At 41.7% G+C, this 22,192-nt stretch overlaps 2 protein-coding genes across 4 annotated transcripts; both read right to left on the reverse strand.

Moving 5' to 3' along the window:
• Positions 1 to 2,753: 2,753 nt before the first annotated feature.
• Positions 2,754 to 12,587, reverse strand: laptm4b (lysosomal protein transmembrane 4 beta). The gene is made up of 7 exons (XM_076105866.1): positions 12,277 to 12,587; positions 11,024 to 11,141; positions 9,430 to 9,503; positions 9,219 to 9,335; positions 8,836 to 8,934; positions 7,223 to 7,318; positions 2,754 to 4,824 (listed from the first exon to the last, which is right to left on the reverse strand). The coding sequence occupies exons 1-7, from the start codon at positions 12,367 to 12,369 to the stop codon at positions 4,750 to 4,752; spliced, it is 672 nt and encodes a 223-aa protein (XP_075961981.1). The 5' UTR covers positions 12,370 to 12,587; the 3' UTR covers positions 2,754 to 4,749.
• A 2,313-nt stretch (positions 12,588 to 14,900) lies between these two features.
• Positions 14,901 to 22,111, reverse strand: mtdha (metadherin a). Of its 3 annotated transcripts, none has more exons than XM_076106151.1 (12): positions 21,706 to 22,111; positions 20,769 to 20,867; positions 20,563 to 20,674; positions 20,150 to 20,317; positions 19,931 to 19,981; positions 19,481 to 19,642; positions 18,622 to 18,699; positions 18,421 to 18,492; positions 18,100 to 18,227; positions 17,709 to 17,819; positions 17,467 to 17,566; positions 14,901 to 17,327 (listed from the first exon to the last, which is right to left on the reverse strand). In XM_076106151.1, the coding sequence occupies exons 1-12, from the start codon at positions 22,054 to 22,056 to the stop codon at positions 17,260 to 17,262; spliced, it is 1,500 nt and encodes a 499-aa protein (XP_075962266.1). In that variant the 5' UTR covers positions 22,057 to 22,111; the 3' UTR covers positions 14,901 to 17,259. The 3 variants fall into 3 exon arrangements, with proteins under 3 accessions (XP_075962266.1, XP_075962265.1, XP_075962267.1); XM_076106150.1 differs by having other exon boundaries at positions 18,622 to 18,702; XM_076106152.1 differs by lacking the exon at positions 19,931 to 19,981 and having other exon boundaries at positions 18,622 to 18,702.
• Between the last annotated feature and the right edge of the window lie 81 nt (positions 22,112 to 22,192).

Below are 22,192 nucleotides of genomic sequence, written 5' to 3' on the forward strand. Positions count from 1 at the left end.
GACTAGGAGAAATAATTCAGGACACCAGATTTTAAACGGTTGATCTTGAGTCAAAAAAATCTTTTAGAGTATTTATTTTCTAACTTCCGTAAACCACGGGGATGACGGTCAGCCGTATTAGCTGGGTGTAAAATAAGTAAGGACTCTCCTTTCAGAGGTATTAAAAGCTTTAGAGTGTGACGTCTGCCTCTGTCACACAAGCCGATGAAGTCCTCTGTCTTGAGTGAGAATATACTGACCAATACTAAGACATAAACAAATAATAAAAGATCGAATTTGTTGGATCTATTTATGTTTAGTGTCTGAGCCAAGCAGACTTTAAATAATATAAAAATGTCGCCATAAATCTGAATTGAATGGCCAAAAATCAGTCCTTCCAAATCATGTTTGCTGTAAATTTTTAAAGGCAGTCATGTTGAAAGAGGCTGTGTTCACAACACGAATGGGTTGGAGCTCTGTTAAATACATAACTTGAGAGAGCGATTAATAGTGCGAAAGACTGCCTTGCTGAAGGGCAGTTTGGTAGCATTGGTGGATAAAGTCGATAAAGCCTTATCATCTGTAACTGCTGATGGACATAAAACAGAGGCTAACTAAAGCCTTTTTGGGCTCTTTCCAAAGAAAATAATTGAGTAATAGTTGACAAAACAATCTTCACTCAAGGTTAACATAATCTCTTCACCATATCAAGCTCAACTTCAAAGCTTAAATGGACAAGAAGTCCTCAGAATAACGAGTCCACCTACAGCTCCATGAGGACTGAGAAAGGCATGTGCTCATTAGGACCATGTGATAAGAAATATAATTTTAGGATCTTGCCTAAAAATCATCTGTGCTATTTTCTTACGCATACGTTTTAAATTAATTTGAGGATTCATCAAATGTAACCAGATAGAAACTGTTAATATGAATGTTTGTTACAGCAAATGATCACTAGGTACAACCTGAATACCAACAAGATATAATATAATACTGGAACTTCAGATCTAGACCAGATGTCCGTGCCATTGGCCTAAGTTTGAAACTGATGCATCGTCCCAGAGACGGAGATATAAGCCGTCCATCACCCATCCAGTGGTTTGGCCCAGTTTTTCCACTCACTGCTTCCCTAAGCTGTTTTCTTGATTCCCAATTAAATCCAATGAAATCATCCCAGATGATCCGTTTCATGTGCGGCAGATGCCTCGCACCGAATGAGGACAATTTCTAAAGCGGTTGTAGAATAAGATTTGAATTAACAAGTGTAAACAATCTGCACCATAAATAGAAGGTAAAGCCTGTTGAGGGCCGTACAGCGTCCTCCAACACATTCATTTTTGTTTTTTACTGATTGTGTCACATTTTGGCTGATCTCAGATTATGTTATTTCCAGTTTATGTAGAACAAAGTCATTTGAATAAAAATCAATCATGATCACAAGGCAGCAGAGTGTCAGGCCGTGTTGCTCACTAGAGTAAAGTCAGTATTGAACAGTTCTCACCTCAGTGAACATTTACAGGGTGCTAAGTGCTTTATATTCTCACACACAACATTGCTCATAAACTTCTCTCATTGTCATAACAGACAGGAAATTACATAGAAAGTTTTCTATCCTTATGGGACACATTTAGTAGGTTTATTACTGGGAACTAAGAGTGCAAAAATACCTGTAATCTTTATTCATATCCTAGATATTTTATTTAGTGATAAGAACATTTTAAATGACAATTTAAAGGCTCTCCAGGTCATACAAAGTCTGCAGACAGATTTTACAAAAACACTCTAGGGCTCTTGTGTCCTCTCACAGCGGATGTCACTGTACAACCCTCTATAGTGTGACCCATTTGGGTTCCCCCCCCCCCCCCTCCTCCTGCCCCGTCCCAGTGGCAGAAAGTAGGTGAGCGTGTCTGTCTGGTGGCCTGCTGTCAGACCCAAGGTAATGCCAGCGTCCATTTTGAGGCATGCGAGTAAATCCTTGTTGATCTGCCAGCTTGTTCCTCTCCACTGAGGGACACTGAATTTCTGAGGGCAGCAGGATGTACGCACATGATCAGCATCACAGTCATACTCTCAAAACGTGACTGTTTTTATGACAATATATATTAAGTAGATTAAGTGTACAATTTGTATAGATTATTTATCATTTCTTTTGTGATAAATGTTACTTTTAAATTAAAACAAAGGATTAGCATTAGATGTGGCTTTAGAAGTAATTTCTTGGCATTGAATCAACCCAGTCAGCCTCTGGTGAACCACTGTGCTTAGTTTCCCCTATGAGGTGCATTTCATTTTTATCGAGTGTTTTTTCCTAAGATGCCAACAACCCTATCCCAAGATACAGACACTGTAATTTGAATGAGAACAGCATTTTAGCTTCAGTCAGCTCCACATAACTCCATATTGGACAATTCTGAATCTCAGTTTATCACTCAGTTTCACACTAACCAGCAAACATTGGTTTTCCTCAGGTCCGCGCCTGCAAAAACAAATTTACAGGGCACGAGTGGAAAAGCACAGGAGTCATCGTTAGTGTTATTAGAGACACCTGTGTTAAAGTGTCTGCTGTAGAAAAAAAAGATTCATTTTGATTTAAAACAAGAAGATGGAGAACAATAGATTCATTATGAAAAAAAAGTTTTCTTACCCCCATGGCTAATTTTAATTATATATATATATATATATATATATATAAATAACAGTACATTTATGAATATTTTTATTGGTTCTTTTCAACAAACAAACTGTTGACTCAATTAATGAATCCAGAAGCAGACAGCGGCTGATTTTGCTTTTTATTATTCACAATTGAAGACATGAGCTCATGCAGATCCAACAAGAGGATGTGTGTGAATGGAAAGCAATGGAGCAATGAAGCGATTCTAATAAAATGAGACACATCAGCCATCCACTGGTCCAGATACTGTACAAGCCTCTTCTCTAAACCCTGCAGCTGAAATCCTCCTTCAGTCACTTTACAATCGGCAGCTTTTTGGTCACATCACACAATGCCAACATAGACTGATGTCGTGTTTTAGAAGCTTGTACCGTCCAGAAGAGGGTGGCCGGTCATATTTAGAACCACTTATCTACAGCATACTGTGGTAAAGGTGAACACAAACAAAAACACATCAGTTCCCAGTGAGCTCACGCTGACTTTAAAGTGCAACTTAATGTTCAGCTTTGTTGGATTTGCAAAAGCAGTGGTCAAAATTCACAAAGGGAAAATGACAAAAGGGCCAACAAATGGCTGGCTACATTATGAACTACAGTATTAGTATCAGTTGTTGAATGCATAGTCTGAAGTCGACAGCACATACTACGCAGGAATTATTGGAAAGAATGGGATTAGGTTTATCTAATATCGTTTGTTCCATTATTATTTCTGATAATTGTCTGAATAGTTCTTGGCAAAAGACAAGCATCTAGCTTCATATATTGATTTTGTGCTACTACGCTAAGCTAAATCAGTGCTTTAGATTTCCATCCATCGTTAATTTCAAAAAAAATCACCAGCGCAGGAAATATGTCAACAACACTATATCACTGCATGTGCAAAGGAAATGCTACTACATATAAAAGGTACAAGGAGTTACACATAGCGCTCAGGCAAACACACAAACGGTCTCTGCATGTACAGCCAGCATGTTGCGCCGCCTTCATAGAAAAATGCCCTCAGTCCAGCTAAATTAGCTCAACTAAAAAGATCAGATTATACACCATGATCCATGTAAAACAAAAAAAAACACACACAATAGAGCAGCTCGATGGGAACACGAGACAGACATTTTAACACACTAATGTTTGCACATGTTAGATTTTACAGTATGTGTATTGCCTTTTTGGGTGCGAGTCTGTCGCGTGAGAAACATTTATGTTTGTGTGCTTCAAATTACACCGACGTCTTTCGCAGCTTTCGAGATCTCGGAACGGACAGGAAATGGACAGGAAGGCAAACTGGAATATTTTGATTGAGATCAATGGATGAAGAAGGATTTTCACTGGCAGTCAGTGGGTTACAGGTTCACAGACAGTGAGTTACATGGATACAAAAGGAAGACGGTGTTGATACTGGTCGAGAAACCTTTTTACAAAACGATTTCCTGCCGGACAAGCGACAGCAGTACACGTATGATATCACAAGAGGAAAGCCTTTCACTACTCACTCCTTTTTCTCTCCGTTTTTTTTTACTGTTATACAAAAATGTCATACAAAAATACCTCGACATTACATTCAACGAAGGAATTTGTCAATTTCTGAAAAAAGTGCTCTTGCATAACTGATGATGTATGTCGCTTTCCCTCTCCCTCTCTCTGTCACTTTCTCTCTCTCCAGGTAGTTTCTAGACAAAGACCGCGAGGAAGATTCACAGTATTGGGGGATTAACAGTTGGTGGCCAAACCGGTGCACGTTTCACTCAAAGAAAAGTGCAAATTACGTTGGGACAGAGTGTTCAGGGGGGGGGGGGGGGGGTGCAAGAGTTGACATGCTGCCAGGGGACGGCAGCTGCCAAGAGAGGGAGCGTCGGTAGCGGTTGGAGTTGCTGCGATACTGTCCTCGAGTAGGACAGAGGAGACGAGAGGCGAGGCAAATACGTCACAACGACCAGAGTGTTGGTGGTGGTGGAGGGGAACGGTTGATGACAATACTGGCTCAGGGTCACCCTAATCTAATCAAAGGTTGGCAGGAACCCAAGCTGAAACCAGCCTCTAAGACTTTTGTCTCGTTTTCAGCATGTTCCAGCCAGCGCTGGGGTCTTGCGAGGACGTCACTCATGCCTCCATATACTGGGGAGGGGGCTCCTTCGGCGGTATGGCAAAGGCCTCCTCGTACGGTGGTAGCAGAACCTGAAACATAACGGATAACCAGAAAGCGTCTTTCAGTTTCAAAGCATACCTCAAATACATCTTTATCCATTATGATGATTGGGCAATTTTTGTGAGGACACTATAAAATGCAGAAATGGCATGCACACACTCAGAATTAAGATACAGTTAATGTATATTGAAAATAGGAAGTGATTTCAGCCACAGCCCAAGTAACTGCTGCAGGTTTCTTCTCCTTATTTCATACATTTCTAGCTGCAAGGATAACTTCCACACACATGCCTGGGCTTTAGAGGCCAGATTGCCTTCTCTCCATCAGAGGGTTTTTCTCTATAAATGGTGTTAGTGTTATAAAACCAGCACTGCTGCTAATTCAGTGAGAGAGAGAGAGAGAGAGAGAGAGAGAGAGAGAGAGAGAGAGAGAATATGCTCGGAGGGGATGGAATTGTGAAGCAGCCAGGGAGGCCCGCCAAACACATCACTGGGAGGATTTGAAATGAAGCGGACAAGCAGACAATTATGTAACATGTCCAGAAGAAGAGAGGAGGATGGACAGAGATATATAGAGAGAGGGGGGATGGGGGATGGGGGGGGGGGGGGAGACGACCCTTGTGCATTTTAATGGCATTTATATAAAAGCACGGCAGATAAGCAGCTGGGTACTTGATGTTAGAGGCAGTAAAAAGCCATTCAGACACACTGCTGGCTCTCCAATAGCAGAAATAGATGGGGCGCTCTATTCATTCAGCTCTGTGTGCGGAGAGAAGGAATGCGGTGATAAAACCACGTCGTCACTATTCATGCTTTTATGAGGTTAACCTGCGTAAAAAGGTGAGCCGCAGATATTTGTTGCATTTAAATACTTCTCCAATTAAAATTCACACAGCTTGTGCCGCGGCCTTCGCTCTGACCTAGTTGCCTCGGTCGCTTTGTTTTTTTTAAATTCAAGTGTGTTCTTGGTTTCTGATTTGGGCCCAAAACACATTTGCTAAAAATATTAAGTTCATAAGATTCCTGACTGACACATAATACACGATATTTGGCGACATGATACACAATATGATATCACTACTGGATTAGTTGCTGCAATAAGAGTCTTTTTTTTTTTCTTAAGTTGAAAAAACGTCAGCAGTGTGAAGCAGGGCCACGACAACAACAACAGCAACAAGGACAAAGCGACATGCAGATGAGGTGCTATGTATTGAGACGAGAGCTTGAGAGAAACAGATTAATGTCTTGTGTATCAGTGTGGAGGATTACAGACGGACAGACAAATGGAAACCCGTGACTATGCTAAAGCCTCTCAGAAAGCCCATGAGTCAACACTGAAGGGGACAAGTGGGACGGACGACACCCGGCTCTACACAGCCAGCCAATCACACCTCAGCACGACCTACAGCACCTACAGTGCTGCTACTCACAGCACCAATGTCAATACGCTGACTGTCACACAACAGAGGATAACTGCGTTCACCTTACCAGTTCTACTGATAATTTGCAATACATCTCCTAAAGTGATATGTGTAGGTAATATAGGATATCATTTTTATTTAATCACCATAAATAGGTCTCAATTTCTTGCTAATCTTAATATTAAGCAAATCCTGAACATTTCTAACTGCAGGTTCTCACTTATAGCATCTTCACCTGTACATGTATGTAAACACTGTGACATGACAGATATTCTATCTTTTTTCTGTTCTTCTTATTGAAACAGTCGATTAATTGTTATGAAATCGTCTGTCAGCGAAATTATTTTCCAAGCAGAACAAAAAATCCCTTCCTGTCTTTCTGCGTTACATGGATTCATTTAACTTCTGAAATGTGAGGTTGAGGTTAACGAAGTTGTTTGAGAATTTGCATTTAATAGTTGTAAAAATGAAATCTATTTTTTCAGGCTCTAAATTGCTGCTCTAAGCACAATTCACGCTATATAATCATAATGGTGCAAGTAATGCCTACGATCCTTACCTTGTACATTTAGAGGTATCAACTCATTGAGCTGCAATAACATACAAAAGCAAATTTGGTTCACAGCTGAACATAGAATCGGATGGACTGTAATAAAGTCAATGTGCCAAGCAGGGTAATTTTGGGCTATTTTTGCCCCAAAATTTGGAGGCCTTTACATACACAAGCACACATTTGTTTTGCCCCATTGATTGTGTACAATGGGGCAAATACCTAGAATTTGGAATCAATTTGGCCCGCCGCCCCGATTATCTCCAAGCATAGTGATATAAAAACACTTCAAAGCCTTTATGGAAGTTATCTTCCCCTTATGAAATGAACCGAAAGCTTGTAAGGCACCAAAATAAATCAACGCTGCAACAAACGCAATTATACTATGACGTGAGTGAGGGTGATTTTCAGGGTGTCCTTGAGGCTGAGGAACTAGAGGGTGGATGTGATTACTCACCGCGGTGTCATTGGTGGTGACGTAAACCAGGACTTCCGTGGTGCCCCGGCCGCTCACGTATCTGTAGCAGTTCCACACGCAGCCAATCAGGTAGGCCTGTCCCCGGAGAGGTGCAAAAACAAAGACCACACAGTGACCTTTAACAGCATTGTCTCCACTTTTCATTATTACTGAGGCTGCTTTGCTATGATGTCATCCATTCATCAAGGTTAGGGATGCTGACGGCAGACATGCATCACGTCACTATGTGATGAAGACTGTGATAAATGAGCTACCTCTGCAACAAGGAAGGTCAGGGATACATGACAATTTGATACAGTTGTACAAATACAATGTTGCCTTTCTTGGTCGCCCATTAACATTTTAGCCAAGGCAACTCACCAGGCATCTCCTGCCCTCAGTATAGCTATGGTAGCACTGGGGTTTAGGTCCGTCTGGCTTGGCAGCAGAACAGGAGGTTCATTGTGTGCGTGTGTGTGTGTGTGTGTGTGTGTGTGTGTGTGAGTAGCCCGCTGTGTCGGTACCTACGCCAGCAGTAAGCGCAACCGACCGACCGAGTAACCAGGCAGCCTGACCATCCAACCGTCTGTCCACGTGCGTCTCTCTATCTGCCGCATCCCTCCCTTCTCTCTCCAGCTCTCCTTCTTCCCGCCTGTCTCTATCTGTCATGTATGCTAAGTGCAGTCAAGTGGAGGATGTTGGCTTCGGCAGGAGCTTCAGCAGGTGCTGCCTCTGTGCTGAGAGCCGAGGTTTCAGATCTGGCCCTTGTCCAGGGAACTGACTCAACTATCATCTGGACAGTAGCCAATGTATACTGTATGTGCAGCCTATCAATAAAAATGGGATTCTATTAATTTAGCTTGGCAAACTTCAGGATTATATTTATGTTTATAGCACACACAAAAAAAGTAGTTCAACTGCCCCATGTACTCTGTGCAGCAAGGCTCTCTGCCTGAGACATGACCTTTATAACTCTTCTCTCTCTGTAAGTCCAGCAGTGCATCTTCCAGTGGCTGCTTTCTATCATAAAACCCCGGGTCTGGCTTTGGACGTCAGCCGAGAGCATTTCCAATCTGAGCTTGGAGAAGAAACGACCTGATTCGATTGTACAGATGACTGGAACTTCCTGTCCCATCTCGTCCCAGAGCACAGCTACGCCTAGAGAGTCATCCATGCATTAAGGGGGAGTTAGCTTGACAGGAGTTTGTTTCCTGTTATCCCTGACCTGCTGCTCTCTGACTGTGTGGTAATCTCATGAAGAACATTGATAATGGGATTGTTCACACTGGCAGATTTCATTACACATGCCATACGGTTCATACTGCATGAGGTGTGTGCACAGCGCGAGACTTAATTGCCTCAATCACGTTGCAATATGATGAGTAAATCTATAATAAAGGGCAGTTCAGAGAACAAATGTTCAGTGTGTGTGTGTAATGTGTTGACGTGTGTTGCATCATCAATTAATTTTCAAAGTATACCGTTTTTCTATTCATCTGTTTGGACGTCATTCAGAGGGATGTTGTGGATTCAATTACAAAATCCAAAACAAAAAGGCCAAAGATGGGCAGATTGGGAGAATCTGCAGTGACGAAGAGACTCTGTGGGCTTACCTTGAAGGAGAGGATGCAGCCAATGAAGAGGAGGACTACAAAAATTAGGCACATGTTGTTGGTGGACATGATGTCCTCTTTGTAAGGGAATGTCCCCGGCTGGAAGGGAGGGAGGGATATAAATCACATAAATAAATGTCAGAAGATAAACAAAAGACAGGAAGTGTCCTTTTACAAATCAGCACCTGACAAAACCATCAGTCCTAAACAACCAGCAAGTCTGAAATGGACTCCTAAGCTGCATCTGAGACCTGTGTTATGCCTGGTCTTTTGACTATATTTATATATATAGTCAAAAGTCAAAACGATATAGTAGCAGAAGTATATAACAGTAGTAGTAGTATAGTCTTTAAAAGTAGCTGTTGAAGGGAAATAGTTCTCACCAGCTGCTGGAGGTAGTCCTGCACCGTGTAAACAACCACACTTATGGCTACCAGTGTGTTCAGGGCAAAGTCAAAGATTTGGTAGCAGAAGAATGGAATGATCCAAGCCGCATGTTGCTATGTGGGAGAGATTGAGAATAGATGAAGAAAGCCAGTAAGAACAAGGGCAGGATGTTGTTGTTTTTCAAGGTCAGATCGTTTGTTTATTTACCTTGTAAGCACCATATGTTGCCATGCCACATATAAGAATCATGAGCAGGGATATTGCAGTGGCTATGCAGATATCTGTAGAAGCAAAAACACAAAGAAACACAACAATGTGAGAACAGATAATTTAGTTTAGTGGAAAAACAGCCATTACATTTCACTTGAACTCTTAAGTCCACTGAGGTAATCCAAAAGTCTTCACGAGGACGTGGATTTTACAAAACAAAAGCACCTTAAGTAACCTCGCTATTTTTTAGCACGCAATCTGCCTTGGACAAAACATGATCAGCAGCATGTGGGTAATTGTTATGCAAGACGTGCTAAATGTAACACCCCTCTCACGATCACGTTACAGCCGTAAAAACGGACAGACGAGATGCCTGTCAGTAGTACAGGGCTCCACTGACATCAAGTTAAAAACAGGATATCTGCATGTGTCCTGTTTGGTGAAAGGGATCCAAAATTCACCATGCAGCAGTTATCAAACTTGGTATCCAGAAACAGTAATAGCTGTGAAACAGTGGAATCAATACATCCCCCGGTGGGTTTTTTTCTCAGCATTGTCAGCATGAAAACATTACAATTTCCATGACTCATGAAGGACTGAGAGCCACGTCTGTACATCATCGTGACTGTTGGTGAGCACCCAGCAACATTGCCTTGAACAGAACTGATACCGTGTTAAGACCCAGGAAATGATGATACCCCTTCCATCTTAATCCCTCCCTTGCCGCACACACACTGGATACAAGGACAGATGTTAACACATACTATATATGAACAACACATGCAGAAATAAATGCACTGCCACCCCACACCTACAAAAAAAAAAAGTCGTCCACACGACGCTATCAGTCAAGACGGCCCTTTTAAATCCGATAGAGAATTAGAGTTCGTCGTTTTTTTTTTAATCAGAGTAGCCAGTGACGGGGTCTGCGGTGCTCCAGAGGCGACTGTGACGATGATTGCTGCCGGAGGGGGGAAATACTGAAAACACGCATTCACGCTGATGTGTTCTGTATGGAGCCGAGCCTACTCAGCTGTGTCTGTGCTGAGAGCTGCACTGTGGGAAAAGAAGTGGTGGGCAGAACGGAGAGGAGAGGGGATTTCAGAGCTGCAGAAACACATGGGGATGTGTGTGCTGTTGATTTGTACGGCCACTGTCATACAGAGCTGGGAGATAAACCCCAAATAATAGGGCCATTGAACATTGATTTTGTCTGGATATGTACTAACTGTACTATTTTGATATGGCTTACATTTGTATTCACATTCTTAGAGTGTTGTTATTATTAGACGATTAAAGCTTAAATTAAACATATGTGCTCTGGGAAGAGATAAATGCACCGAAGACCAACAGTGTTGCAGTTTTAGGATCATTCAACTTTTTTAGCCACCTTGTGTCACTAAGGTCACACAGACTCCTTATCTAAATTGTGTACCATGCAATAAAAATGGAAATAAATTGTCCTTTGGCATTATTGTGGGGGTATTTTTTTTCTTTTCATGTGGAATAACAAGCACGCCTCATTGAGGACATCTAATCCAAGGATATGCCACGTCAGACACGTAGCGTTGAGGGGATTCGTTGCACTCACTTGCATCGTCCATGACATCGATGTCAGTTCCCAGCTCAGTGCTGGTGAGGTGGTACCGGTATTGAACCGGGTCATTGAGAGCCGACAGCAAGATGAGTAGGACCACCGCATTGATGAGCTGTGGGGGAAATAAAGATCAATGTTAACAATACATTTCATATTGGAGTATATATATATCCCTTTTTTAGGTTCTTGGGTTAACCTCCTGAATTAATTGATCAGATGGATCGGGGCTTTTTCTTGGAGTGTGACGAAAGTAATTGAGATGAAAAAGTTTTAGACAGGTTTTTGAATGAGTTACTCTTTATGATATGATACAGGCCAACAGCTCAACTTGTTATTATTCATATTATTAAGTACTCCATTGGTTCTTTTGCTGATTAATTATTAGAGAAAGTAGTCAAAAATACCAATCAAAATGCAGATTCAAAGTGCTTGTTTTGCGCAACTTAGTCCCCAATGTAAATAAATGTAATTCACAAAAATGGAGAAAAGCAAAAGATCAGGTGCTAGAAAGAAAACTGTTATGTGTGAAATTGAGATTTGTAGAACTGCTGCAGGTTCAGTGCAGCATCTGCCCAACCAGCATGATGAGAAGAAATGACCATGATCCTGTACATCAGTGTTGGATATCAAAACACCTCATGGAGGCAACATAAAGTCTGTTTTCCTGGGATTGGCTGGACGACGTCTACTTGATTAGTAGTAGGGTCACAGAAGAGAGTGGGACTTAAAGGTCGGGGATTTAACAGGCTTACTGAACTATGTTTGCAACTTTAGGTTATCCCGTGGTTAAAACCGGAAGCAAACTCTATATTTAAACCGCTACAAATATAGAACAAATCAAATGTGATGGGCTGGTAAAAGTTGTTATTTCAGCACAACAATAAGTGAACGTTAACTTTAACGGTAGCTTATAATGAATAACGTTACAAACTGTGCTTATATATCTTATGTGCTGATGCTATATTCATTAAAATACATATATATATATACTATAAATAAGAGCTTTGATCGGAAATAGTGGCGGTTGATTAACTAACACTGTAGTTTATATGTATCCACTAACACCCGAGGACTTCCTCAAAATGGCAAATCGCAAAAACAAATGAAAAACAGCAGTAACCTCGCTGTCTATTTGAGCTATTTCAGTCAAACTCAATCGATATTTATCAATTATTCAATCTAATATTGTACATATTCACTGTATTTGTGGACATTTGTGCCTGACATCGAATGAAAACCTCACTCACCATGTACCATATCCCCAGAATAATGGTGCCTGTCCGTACATGGCAGCACAGGCAGCAGCTCGTCGAGTACCACCGGTCCCACGGAGAAATCATCGTTGATCCTGCTGCGATGTTGACGTTGTTTTATGAATGCCACCAAAAGAAAGAAATGAATTATTCAAAGGTACTACGTGCTAAAAAAAAATAAAAAAAGGTGGAATACTTGGCGTCCTTGGTGCTCGGACCGCCACATCCAGCGTATGTTAGAGACGATGTTTCTGCTGTTTCTGCGAGTGGACTCCTGACAAACACGGAGCGTTAATCTGGCTCTCTCATCCCCGGGAGTCACGTGACCAGGGGGGGGGGGGGGGGGGGTTCTGACCAAAATGCGAGGCATGGATGCCACATGATTTATAATCGCACAAGATATTTTTCCTCTTCGTCAGTGTTGGTTTCTTAATTGGGAGAATTTGAATGGTTTGCTACAGCTCCCCGACATGTGTATCAACACTTTGACAGCCTCAATGTAATTAGTAGTTGGTGTGGGTGTGAATTTGTTCATGCATGCGTTGGGTATATTCAATTTAAGTCAGTGTCATTGAAAGAGATCATTCTTTCAATGACACTGGTATAAGATATGCCATGGGGTGTTGGGATTTGTGTTGCGTTTTAATGGGAGTTGGAAAAGTTCGACAAAAAAAACCAAAACCAAACAGATAAAAGGTAGTAAACCATACCTCTTTAATTTGAGAAGTCAGACAGAGTAAAGCCACTTTTGGGTTGAATTTCTCACAGTTTGTATTTAGGGTTAGAAGTCGATATCACCTGACTCGAGTCACAAGCTAAACTGGCCGGGAGCCACGAGTCCAGAGTTACTGTTTTTGACTCCCATTTTCAAACCTCAGCAAGAAGAAAAAGTTTGCACATCAAAGAAAATCCCATGAATTTTGGCAAATGTAACCCTGAACATTCCCTGGAAACATTACCTAACTTTTTTTGTGATCAGTGATTAAGCAGATGTATAACTCATATGTTACTATGGTCCTTAAACACAGGACTTAATTTAGCCGGAGGCCTTAGCCTGTCTCTAGTGCAGGGCTGAATTATGGACCTTGCTCTGGCCGTGCTCCAATACAGCTGTTACACTTTGCATGAAGCAAGTGACATCCTCTAAAAATAAGGCCGGTGGCCCAATTAGTGTCATGTTAATTTAGCTCAATCTATTCTTGACACCAGTTTGATTCACATCGAGACCTACAGTACACTGAGATGATGTCACCACGATAGCATTGTTCTTCTCTTTTTGATGAACTCTCAAACTAAATATAGTGACTACAGATTGATGTGTTTTATTGCAGTGTTAGAACAAAGAAAACAAGCGTTTCATTTCATGTCACTCTGTCTCTGTGCAAACATCCTGGACCAAGCCTGACAGATGGGCCGGTGACAACAGCTCTAAGCTCTGGTGGGTGGACCGCATCATCGTCACATAAGGGGATTTTCCTCTCCTGCCATGACTTAATACTGACCAGACTGCCACCTCTTATAAATGCTGGAACGCAATCTGAAGAGGACTTAACCAACGGATGGTTCATTTTTTCCCAGCTTTAAACATTTTCCCATTTAACTTACTTCAAAAGAGAGTGTTTGAAATGTTAAACAGATGTATTTACATACGTGTAAAGAGAGAGAGAGAGAGAGCTTTGACATACTGACTGGAAATACAAAGTCTTATAATCCTTTCTTGTCAAACCCGCAGAACAATACAATCCCAAAGCCAGTGTTCGGGTGAACTGATTTGTTAGTTCAGCTGTAAATAGTCACCGCTTTCTACTGACTTGTTTCAGGATAGAACTCTGTGAGAAGCCTGTGGGTTTCAGACACGTGGGACTTTGGATGGATCTTTTTTTTCAAACAGCATTAGCGAGTGATTTTCATAGCAGGGGTTTGAGCAACTGCAGTACCACCCATTAGAGAGTGACCTTTACTAGTAACATAGCGGCCTTTCATATACACACACACACACACAAACAGGACTGATGAGTACAACAATCCTCTGGCAGGGAAGAATGATTAAAAACAACAACAACAACATGATATCTCTGTGAAGTGAAGGTGAATGAACAGTGAGCCAGAGATTGAGAGAGATTAAAAACAGGTAAATCCTAAATGAACAGAGAGATGGAGAGACTGATGAGATGGAGGAGGTCAGGCTCTGGGGGCGTACCATGCGGTTTGGCCTCAGGACGATCACAACACTGGCTGCTCACACAGATTTGCTCCATGACACAGCGAATCCTCATTGTATTAATCACAGATTTGGGATTAGTTTGAGAGAAAACATGAAAACAAGATGCCAGAGGACAGGGAGAAAGAATCATTTACATCAGTAGTGCTTGTCTGGAATTCCACTGCAAAAATAGGCCTCGAATTCATACTTTAAGGTTATTTTGGATTAAAAAGATTAAAGGTGGTAAAATCATCAGTGCGTCTTGAGGATAAAAACTGATTTCATATCTTTATATATATTTTGGTATGTTCCTTTTAAGCTTTAGGCTTCTAGAACAAAACATGAATGGATCATGCAAACCATAGTTTTAGTAAGTGTGCAGTCGAGACAAAAATGTATTTCTATGACAAGGTAATATCAAGCAATTCTCATTTATTTGTAATTTTTACCAAACAAACATAGAAATATCATTTGTATCTTCTCCAAAAAATTAAAATCATTGATATAACCGTGTCCTAGAGACAAGTATATAAATACATTGATTGAATCCATTTTAATCATCAGTAGAAATGAAACAGAAAAAGGGCGCCTGAAGCCACAGCGACGTATCATCGTGTCCCATCAGCTCTAAGAACTATGCATCACCAGCAGCCGATCAACACCTGGATGCACCGAGGCTCTTTGACTTTCAACAAAACAGGACTCCCGGTAATGTCCGCTAAATTGGGTGCCAACAGAAAAGCTGCAATTCGTCTCATTAAAAAAAAGCTATTAGAGTATATACACTGAGTGGTACTCCAGAAGCAAGTACTAACAGTTAAAGCAAGAGATCATTCATTTCATGTACTATTATCAAAGTCATGCAAGATTAAATTAATTTCTGACATCAAAACTTGCAGTTGGTTGGAAACTATAAAAAAAGGATGCCAATGCACTTTCTTTACAACATCAGGTTAAGGCAACGGAGTTAAATTCCTTTTATATTTGTTTGTAATCGTGTGTGTGTGTGTGTGTGTCTTGTTTAAAACTAACTTTGAAGTGGAATTAAAGCTGCTCTACATCATGTATCCACGTATTACTCATTCTGTTTAAGTTAAAAAAAGAAAAGAAAGTCTCCCGTCATAAATCCTGGGTGTCTCCTTAAACCGCCCAAAATTATACATTTCACATTCTGCAAAAAGGTAGTAAAAAACAAGTCATCAACATCGAAGGGAACTCGATACAGCTTTTTGCACAGTGCAACCACAGAACTGGAAAAAGCCCTTACAATCTGTACATATGGCATGGCTTTCTCCAGCACAGAACTGGAAGGAAAAAAAAAGAAAAGAAAAAAAAAGTGCAGAGGGGACAGTTAAGTCTCTAGAAAGTCAACACAGTCTAGTCAGATAAAGACAGACACACACTCAGAGTGATAAAAGCAGGGGGACAATACTTAATAGTGCTACTGCTTTATGGGATAATCCCCCCCCCCCCACTCCCTCACTTCACATTACACTGCCTCCTGGTGGTTCATATCGGTTACTGTGCTCTACAGTCCTCAGTGTGAATCCAAATTTCATAATTAAGCGTCTTCTTTGAAGAAAAGATCCGATCCATAACTGATAAATTAGTTACGTTTCAGCTGTCAAGTGTATTCTGAATTGATGGAGTTTTAAGAAAATCTGGCTAACTACACTGCTGTAGTGTCTCGCTATGACTCTCCACACTGCTCTGAAGCTCAGGCAGGAGTGTATTTAGCCAGATTGTGGCAAAACATTGAACATACAAACACACGGACGGACAGTGAAGAGGTGGATTACGCTGCAGGGATGGTTCTGGAGTAAGTTCCTATGACCAAATACTTTTTTGTTTTTAAGAAACAACCTGATAACAGCTGACGTCCTTCATAAAGGAGCGTTTAGAAACACACAGCCTACAGGCAGTGAGTGTTTGTACTGCAAGGATAGATGTTTTTGAGGTATTATTTTAAAGGCTGGGCAAACCTATTTTAACACTCACATGTAATCTGTTTGTTGAAAGAGTTGTCGGTCATTTCTCATGTCCATACCGGCTCCGTGTGGTAATACTTTCTCACAGCGACGACAATGTAAAAAAGGTACAAAACGCATCTTTCTGAGCAAAAGCAATTCAGCAGTCTGAGATTCGCCAAATCAGGACTTTGTCCCGGCAGTCACACGTAGGTTTATTGTCAGGGTTTTGTCATGGCCGACTGCCAGGGCGTAGTCCTCACACCTCAGCCAGAGAACGAGGGAAAATATCAAGACACAATTTTGTCTTCTAAAGGCCATCGCTCTGTAAAATCATTTCAGTTATTGATAGCGGGGCAGAAGCAAGGCAAACAAAAGAAAGTGCAATATTCTGGGGAGCAAAACGGTTTCCTTCTCTTGTAACTTTTACTTTGATATTACAAAAAAATAAAACCTGTTTTGTATTTTCCTGTGGACGGGGGGGAACAAAAAAAAAAAAAAGAAGAAGAAAAACTTTTGATGCCATAAAAGATAATTACATGAACATGAACCTCCACCTCCCTCAGGAACTCCACTCTGGTTGCAGTTTGAAGCAAATAGTGCAAATTAGTTAAGATTTGAGTCCACAGGACCACAGCTCATCACGATGTTTATCCAAGCAGGTGATAGCCACTGCTTTTATTCTTTTTGTTTCGGTAACTAAAGAACTGTTAATGTATCTCAGAAAAGAAACTCTGTACCTGGTAATTATTGCATGTGACACGTGTTACAATCATTTGCATATGCTTCTTCTGGAGCTGTGTGACTTCATGTTTCCCTTCGGACCTTTTTCTTCTGGGAGGCCTTCGGAGGCTCCGCGGTCTGCTCGGACTTCTCTGCAAGTAGATTCAAAAGGAAAAATAAAGAGAGTTGTATTTACAACCATCTCATTGTTACTGTTGGAACATGCGTGTCCTCTTTGTGACTCGCCCCCTCCCCTCACTGCGAGTGCATATAAAAGTGTGAGCCACCTACTCTGAGAGGACAATGTGCTGGGATTCTGCTTTTTGGCAGCCATGACAGGAGGCTCTTGGGGTTTGGGTTTTGCGTTGACCGGGGTCACTGTGCTCACCGTCTACAATCAAAGAACCGCAATGACATTACAAAACAGAGAAGCCTACATTTAATGTGAATATATACACAATTAAATAGAATAAATATTTATACTTTAGTGCAAGATATTAATCTGACAGCTTGATGTTTGTTTTTTTTCTTGCCTGAGCCTCAGATGCAGCCTCCTCTTCTGTTTTCTTCTTCTTTTTCCTCTTCTTCTTGGATTTGTCTGCTCCACCGGAAGGATCGTCGGTGTCCTTCTCATCCTCCGATACCTGCCACGACAGAAACAGACATGAACAAGTTCTGGTAACAGTGATGTGCGTGCTAGAAAGAAGAGGTACTTTGTGAGATGGAAACAACAAGAATATATGAATCACCATAGAGGATCAAAGGCATTATGTTGCCTGTGCCAAAATAAATAAACAAGGCAATAAAATCCAGAATACAAAAAGCCTAATTTATTGTTATAAGGACTTTTAGGCCTTGCAAAGGGATCATTTAACCCTAACCCTAACAGATGTGATAAGCCACGTGGGTGAGTGTCAGTGATACCTTGTTGGGGACAGGCTGTTCCTTTAGCGGAGCCGCTGGTGTCACCAACACAGGGGGCTCCTCGTAGTTTCCCCAGTGCTCCTCTGGGGCATTCCAGTCAGAGCTGGGGTCCCCCGCTGCCATCCCATCTAAGATCATCCACATCATCAGGATGGCAGTGACATACAACATCACAAATTCAAAAGCGTACTTTTGCGCATTGGATTTCATTTCAAAACTACACTTCATCTCACAAAACCATCGGAACATTTTGACTTTTCTTTGTTTATAATCTGCTGTTATGCAGAAGGCTGTGTTGGAGTGGCTCGCTGAAATACTCACTGAATCCAGACCATTCATCATCAACATTAGGAGGCCTCGCCCACTGCAGCTCCATGGAGTTTGATATCGGGTCTAAGAAAGAAAAGTTATTTAGTCATTGTTTAGAAAAAAACCAAATGGAAGCATTTATAAAAGCTGCATCCTGGAGGTAGAGTGTGGTGTGACAGGGTGATAAAGCAGACTGTTGATCACAACACCAACCTGTGGTGTTTAGTCCCAGCATGGAGAAGGTCACAGGGTTGAGGTCAGTCTTTATCCGGCCATCAATGCCACTCCACGCTGCTGGTGAGAACGCACAGAAACACACATCCTGATTATATACGGTTGCAAGGCTGTTCTGGCAGACAAACAGCGGAGCTCAGATTTTTTAAAAGACTCTTTCCTACACTCAAAGAATCAATGGAGAAAACCGCTGTGTGCTGTGCGTCACTCAATTAAAAGTATAAAAACGCCTTCCACAGTCAAACATATTCCATCACTGTAAAAACAAAGCCTTATTTAGGGTTTTATCACAGATTATTATTATTTCCCGATGCCCATTTTCAGTGCTTTCATATAACAGCTGCAATGCTTTGCTCCGTTTACAGTAAATCACTCGACACTTTTCCAGAAAGCAATACCTGAGGTTATGTCACCTTAGAAAAATTAAGCACATTGTAATATTGTGTTGTGGGTGTCTTTGTTGAGCTAGCAGTTGATTTCAACTTAAGAGTTTCTATGATTCCACCTCCTGCGTACACAGCACCTTCACAAATGTATCTTACAATACCACTTCTGTCCAGCAGATAGCTCAGCTGGATGTAGTTTTTTTAATTACTTTTGATTTCAGTGAAATTCAATCTTATTTAGATTTTTTTCTTTTTTTTATATAAAAATGTTAGCAGTCAAACTGGCCGTGTTTAATTGGATGAAAAGGATAAATTATAGGATGAAAATCTCTGATCATCCTGCTGCTCATTTAAATAATTCTGGGACTGATCAATCCCCCTGTTCAATGTTTAGACTCTGTATACTCTATATTCGCTGTGTAAAAAAAGGTTCATCCTGGTCCAGGTAGTACCTTGTGTCTCCTGTCCCCAGGACTGAGGCTTCGGTGGGGCCCTGTAATGGGTAGCAGTGGGGACGACACTCCACTTGGTTCCCTCCATAGCACCCATCTGACGTGACGCATCAGTCCAACCTCCACCGTTGACTGAAGGCTCCTCTCTCCTGCTGGAGGACACTGTGGGGACACACATTGAGGGAGGATAGGGAGTAAGACTGGAAGCTTTCTTTAGTCTAGCAGCTTCTGTATTTTAGAGCTCAGACCAAAATAAAACCATTGTATACACAGGCTTGTTCAGTTACCAAACCCAGGAAGACAGCTTCACGTATATCCTACATCTCATCTTAATATTAGACAAAGCTTTGCTGGGGAAACTAGAGAAAACAAAATCAAGAGAAAAGAGGGAGCCGTTGAATCGTTTTCCCATCTCAGTCACACAAAGTAACGGTTTGTCTTTGTCTTTACCCGCTCCACTAGCTGTCTCCCTCTTTCCAGCAGCTCTTGACTGCAAGGACTCTGAAACAAAGTGTGGGAAAACAATAAGCTTGAGAAACTTTCAATAATACAAGATAATTCTCGTTTATGCATGAGTGAACTGATCCCATCGAGCTGCTCCATGCAGTAGAAGCTTAGCCCTGGCAACACTGTATGCTAAATAAATGTCCACATCACACTGACGAATACCATGGTTTCCTCTGTTTTTCTTGGTGTTGGCAGGTGCTGCGGCCGCGGGGGACTCTGCATTGCTCTTGGGAGCCTCCACCCCTCCTGGGCTTCCAGAGTCCTCGGGGCCCCTGTCCTTCCTGCGCTGCTGCTTCTTCTCTCGGTTACTGACTTTGGTCTCCCATGCACCTGGTGGACAGAAAAAACAACAACATAAAATCGTTAGGCGACTTGCCATGTGCACAACAATGATAAAGAAGTATTTTAGGTCATTGACTCTGGATCAAATTTGGTGGACTATTTAACTAAGAGGCTGGCTACGACAGGAAAAAAAAAAGGTTGTGATTACTGACATCAGGAGGGGTGTGTACTTGGTGAAACAGTTAAAAATTAGACATTGTTATGAAATTTCCCTTTTGACAGTTGAATCTTACCATCATCGGGTTCCTTCCCATCATTTGTAGACGCATGCTGGACTGGTTTCACATTTGTCTTGGTTTTCTTCTTGTTCTTCTTCACCTGCACTGGGGCCTGTACCTCATGCACCTGTGGATAGAGAGAAACCACAGTTATACTGAAAAAGGGTACGGCGGTTACAAAAAAAACCCACTTCATGTTGGCAGCAGCTGCTCAAACGTACCTTCTCGGTTTTGATCTGTGGGGCTGGCTTGGAAACAACCTCTGTCGCTTTAACTGCATCTTGAGCTGCAGCCACTGGTTGTCCATTGGATTGAGTGTTCTGGGGGGAAACAAGACAGTTAAATTTACTTTCACACAGCTTTAATTGGCAGAATAATCTAACTCCCTTTTAATTTCAAGGTGAATCTGAATTCTAAATTTGTAGTAAAACATCTACTTGTGTTACTAAAACGACACAGGACACATTTGATGGCAGTTAACTTGTAATCTTGGGTAATTGGTTACACCTGACACCTGGCTGTGGTCTCGAATATCTAACGCACCGTTAGTCTTGCACTCATGTTTCAGCGATAGTGACGACTACAGCTTGATAAGCGGTAAACCGTGTTCGCAGATGTGTGGTAACCGTGACATTTCCCACAGTTTAAGTAGGCTACAGTTCATTCATCAGACTTCAGGTGTCGGCCTACGATAACGTCTTAACTCGCTAGCATAAACCATCATTAGCTAATGGCTCGTCATTAGGATACGTTTACACACAGCTAGCGTTAGCTAGATAGATAGCATCCACTTCTCAGCAAGAAGCCGTGATTCATTGTATAATTAGCTAACGTTAACTGATATATTTTTGTCAGTATGGACATGATTGTCCTTAGGTAACGTTAGCTTGTTATTGTTTATTAAACAAAGTGGGCTGTAACGCTAATGTGTATGAGGCAGCAAAGCTGGCTACCTAACATTACATATAACTTTTTTGATACAATAATGAGGATACAAAGGGTATATATATATATATATATATATATATAAGCCTAATGTTAACTGAATAAACACTTCTGTTAAGCGTTAAGACGAAGTTAATTGTTTTTTTTCACACGTCAATGAATAGACGCACTTGTTTTGATTAGCCGTGATTGTACGCAACTGGGTCACGGTACCTTCTCAAGCGGTTTCTTTTTGTTCTTCTTCTTTTGTTCTTCTGGTTTGGCAGTTTGAGCAAAATTGGCCTCCTTGACGGGCTCACTGTTGCCTCGGATGCCCGGGGATCCCCGCTTTTTCCCGGCGAACAGACCGCCACAGACGGCGGCCCAGGACAGACCGAGCAGCAGCAGCAGACCCGACGCGGCCGTGGACAGGATGACCCACGTCGGGTACACGTCAGGTTTCAGACCCAAATCCACCCCGAACTGATCCCGGACATATCCTTGTCCCGAAGACAAGAGCTCCTTCAAATGGCTGGAAAGCAGCTCGGCTTTTTCTAGCGCAAAACCTCGCAGGTCCCGAGCCATCTTTCCCCAAATCGCGATAACACTAAGCTAACGCTAACTGTTAGCTATCATTGGCAGCAGCATCCGTATGCTAACGGAGGAGTGGCTAATCGGATCTGACTGCTGGGAGAATCACAACAAAACTAGAATTCACAGC

This window comes from Anarhichas minor, unplaced genomic scaffold (assembly GCF_050575085.1).
Source record: "Anarhichas minor isolate MPS153535 unplaced genomic scaffold, ASM5057508v1 ptg000033l, whole genome shotgun sequence".
NCBI classification, from domain to species: Eukaryota; Metazoa; Chordata; class Actinopteri; order Perciformes; family Anarhichadidae; genus Anarhichas; species Anarhichas minor.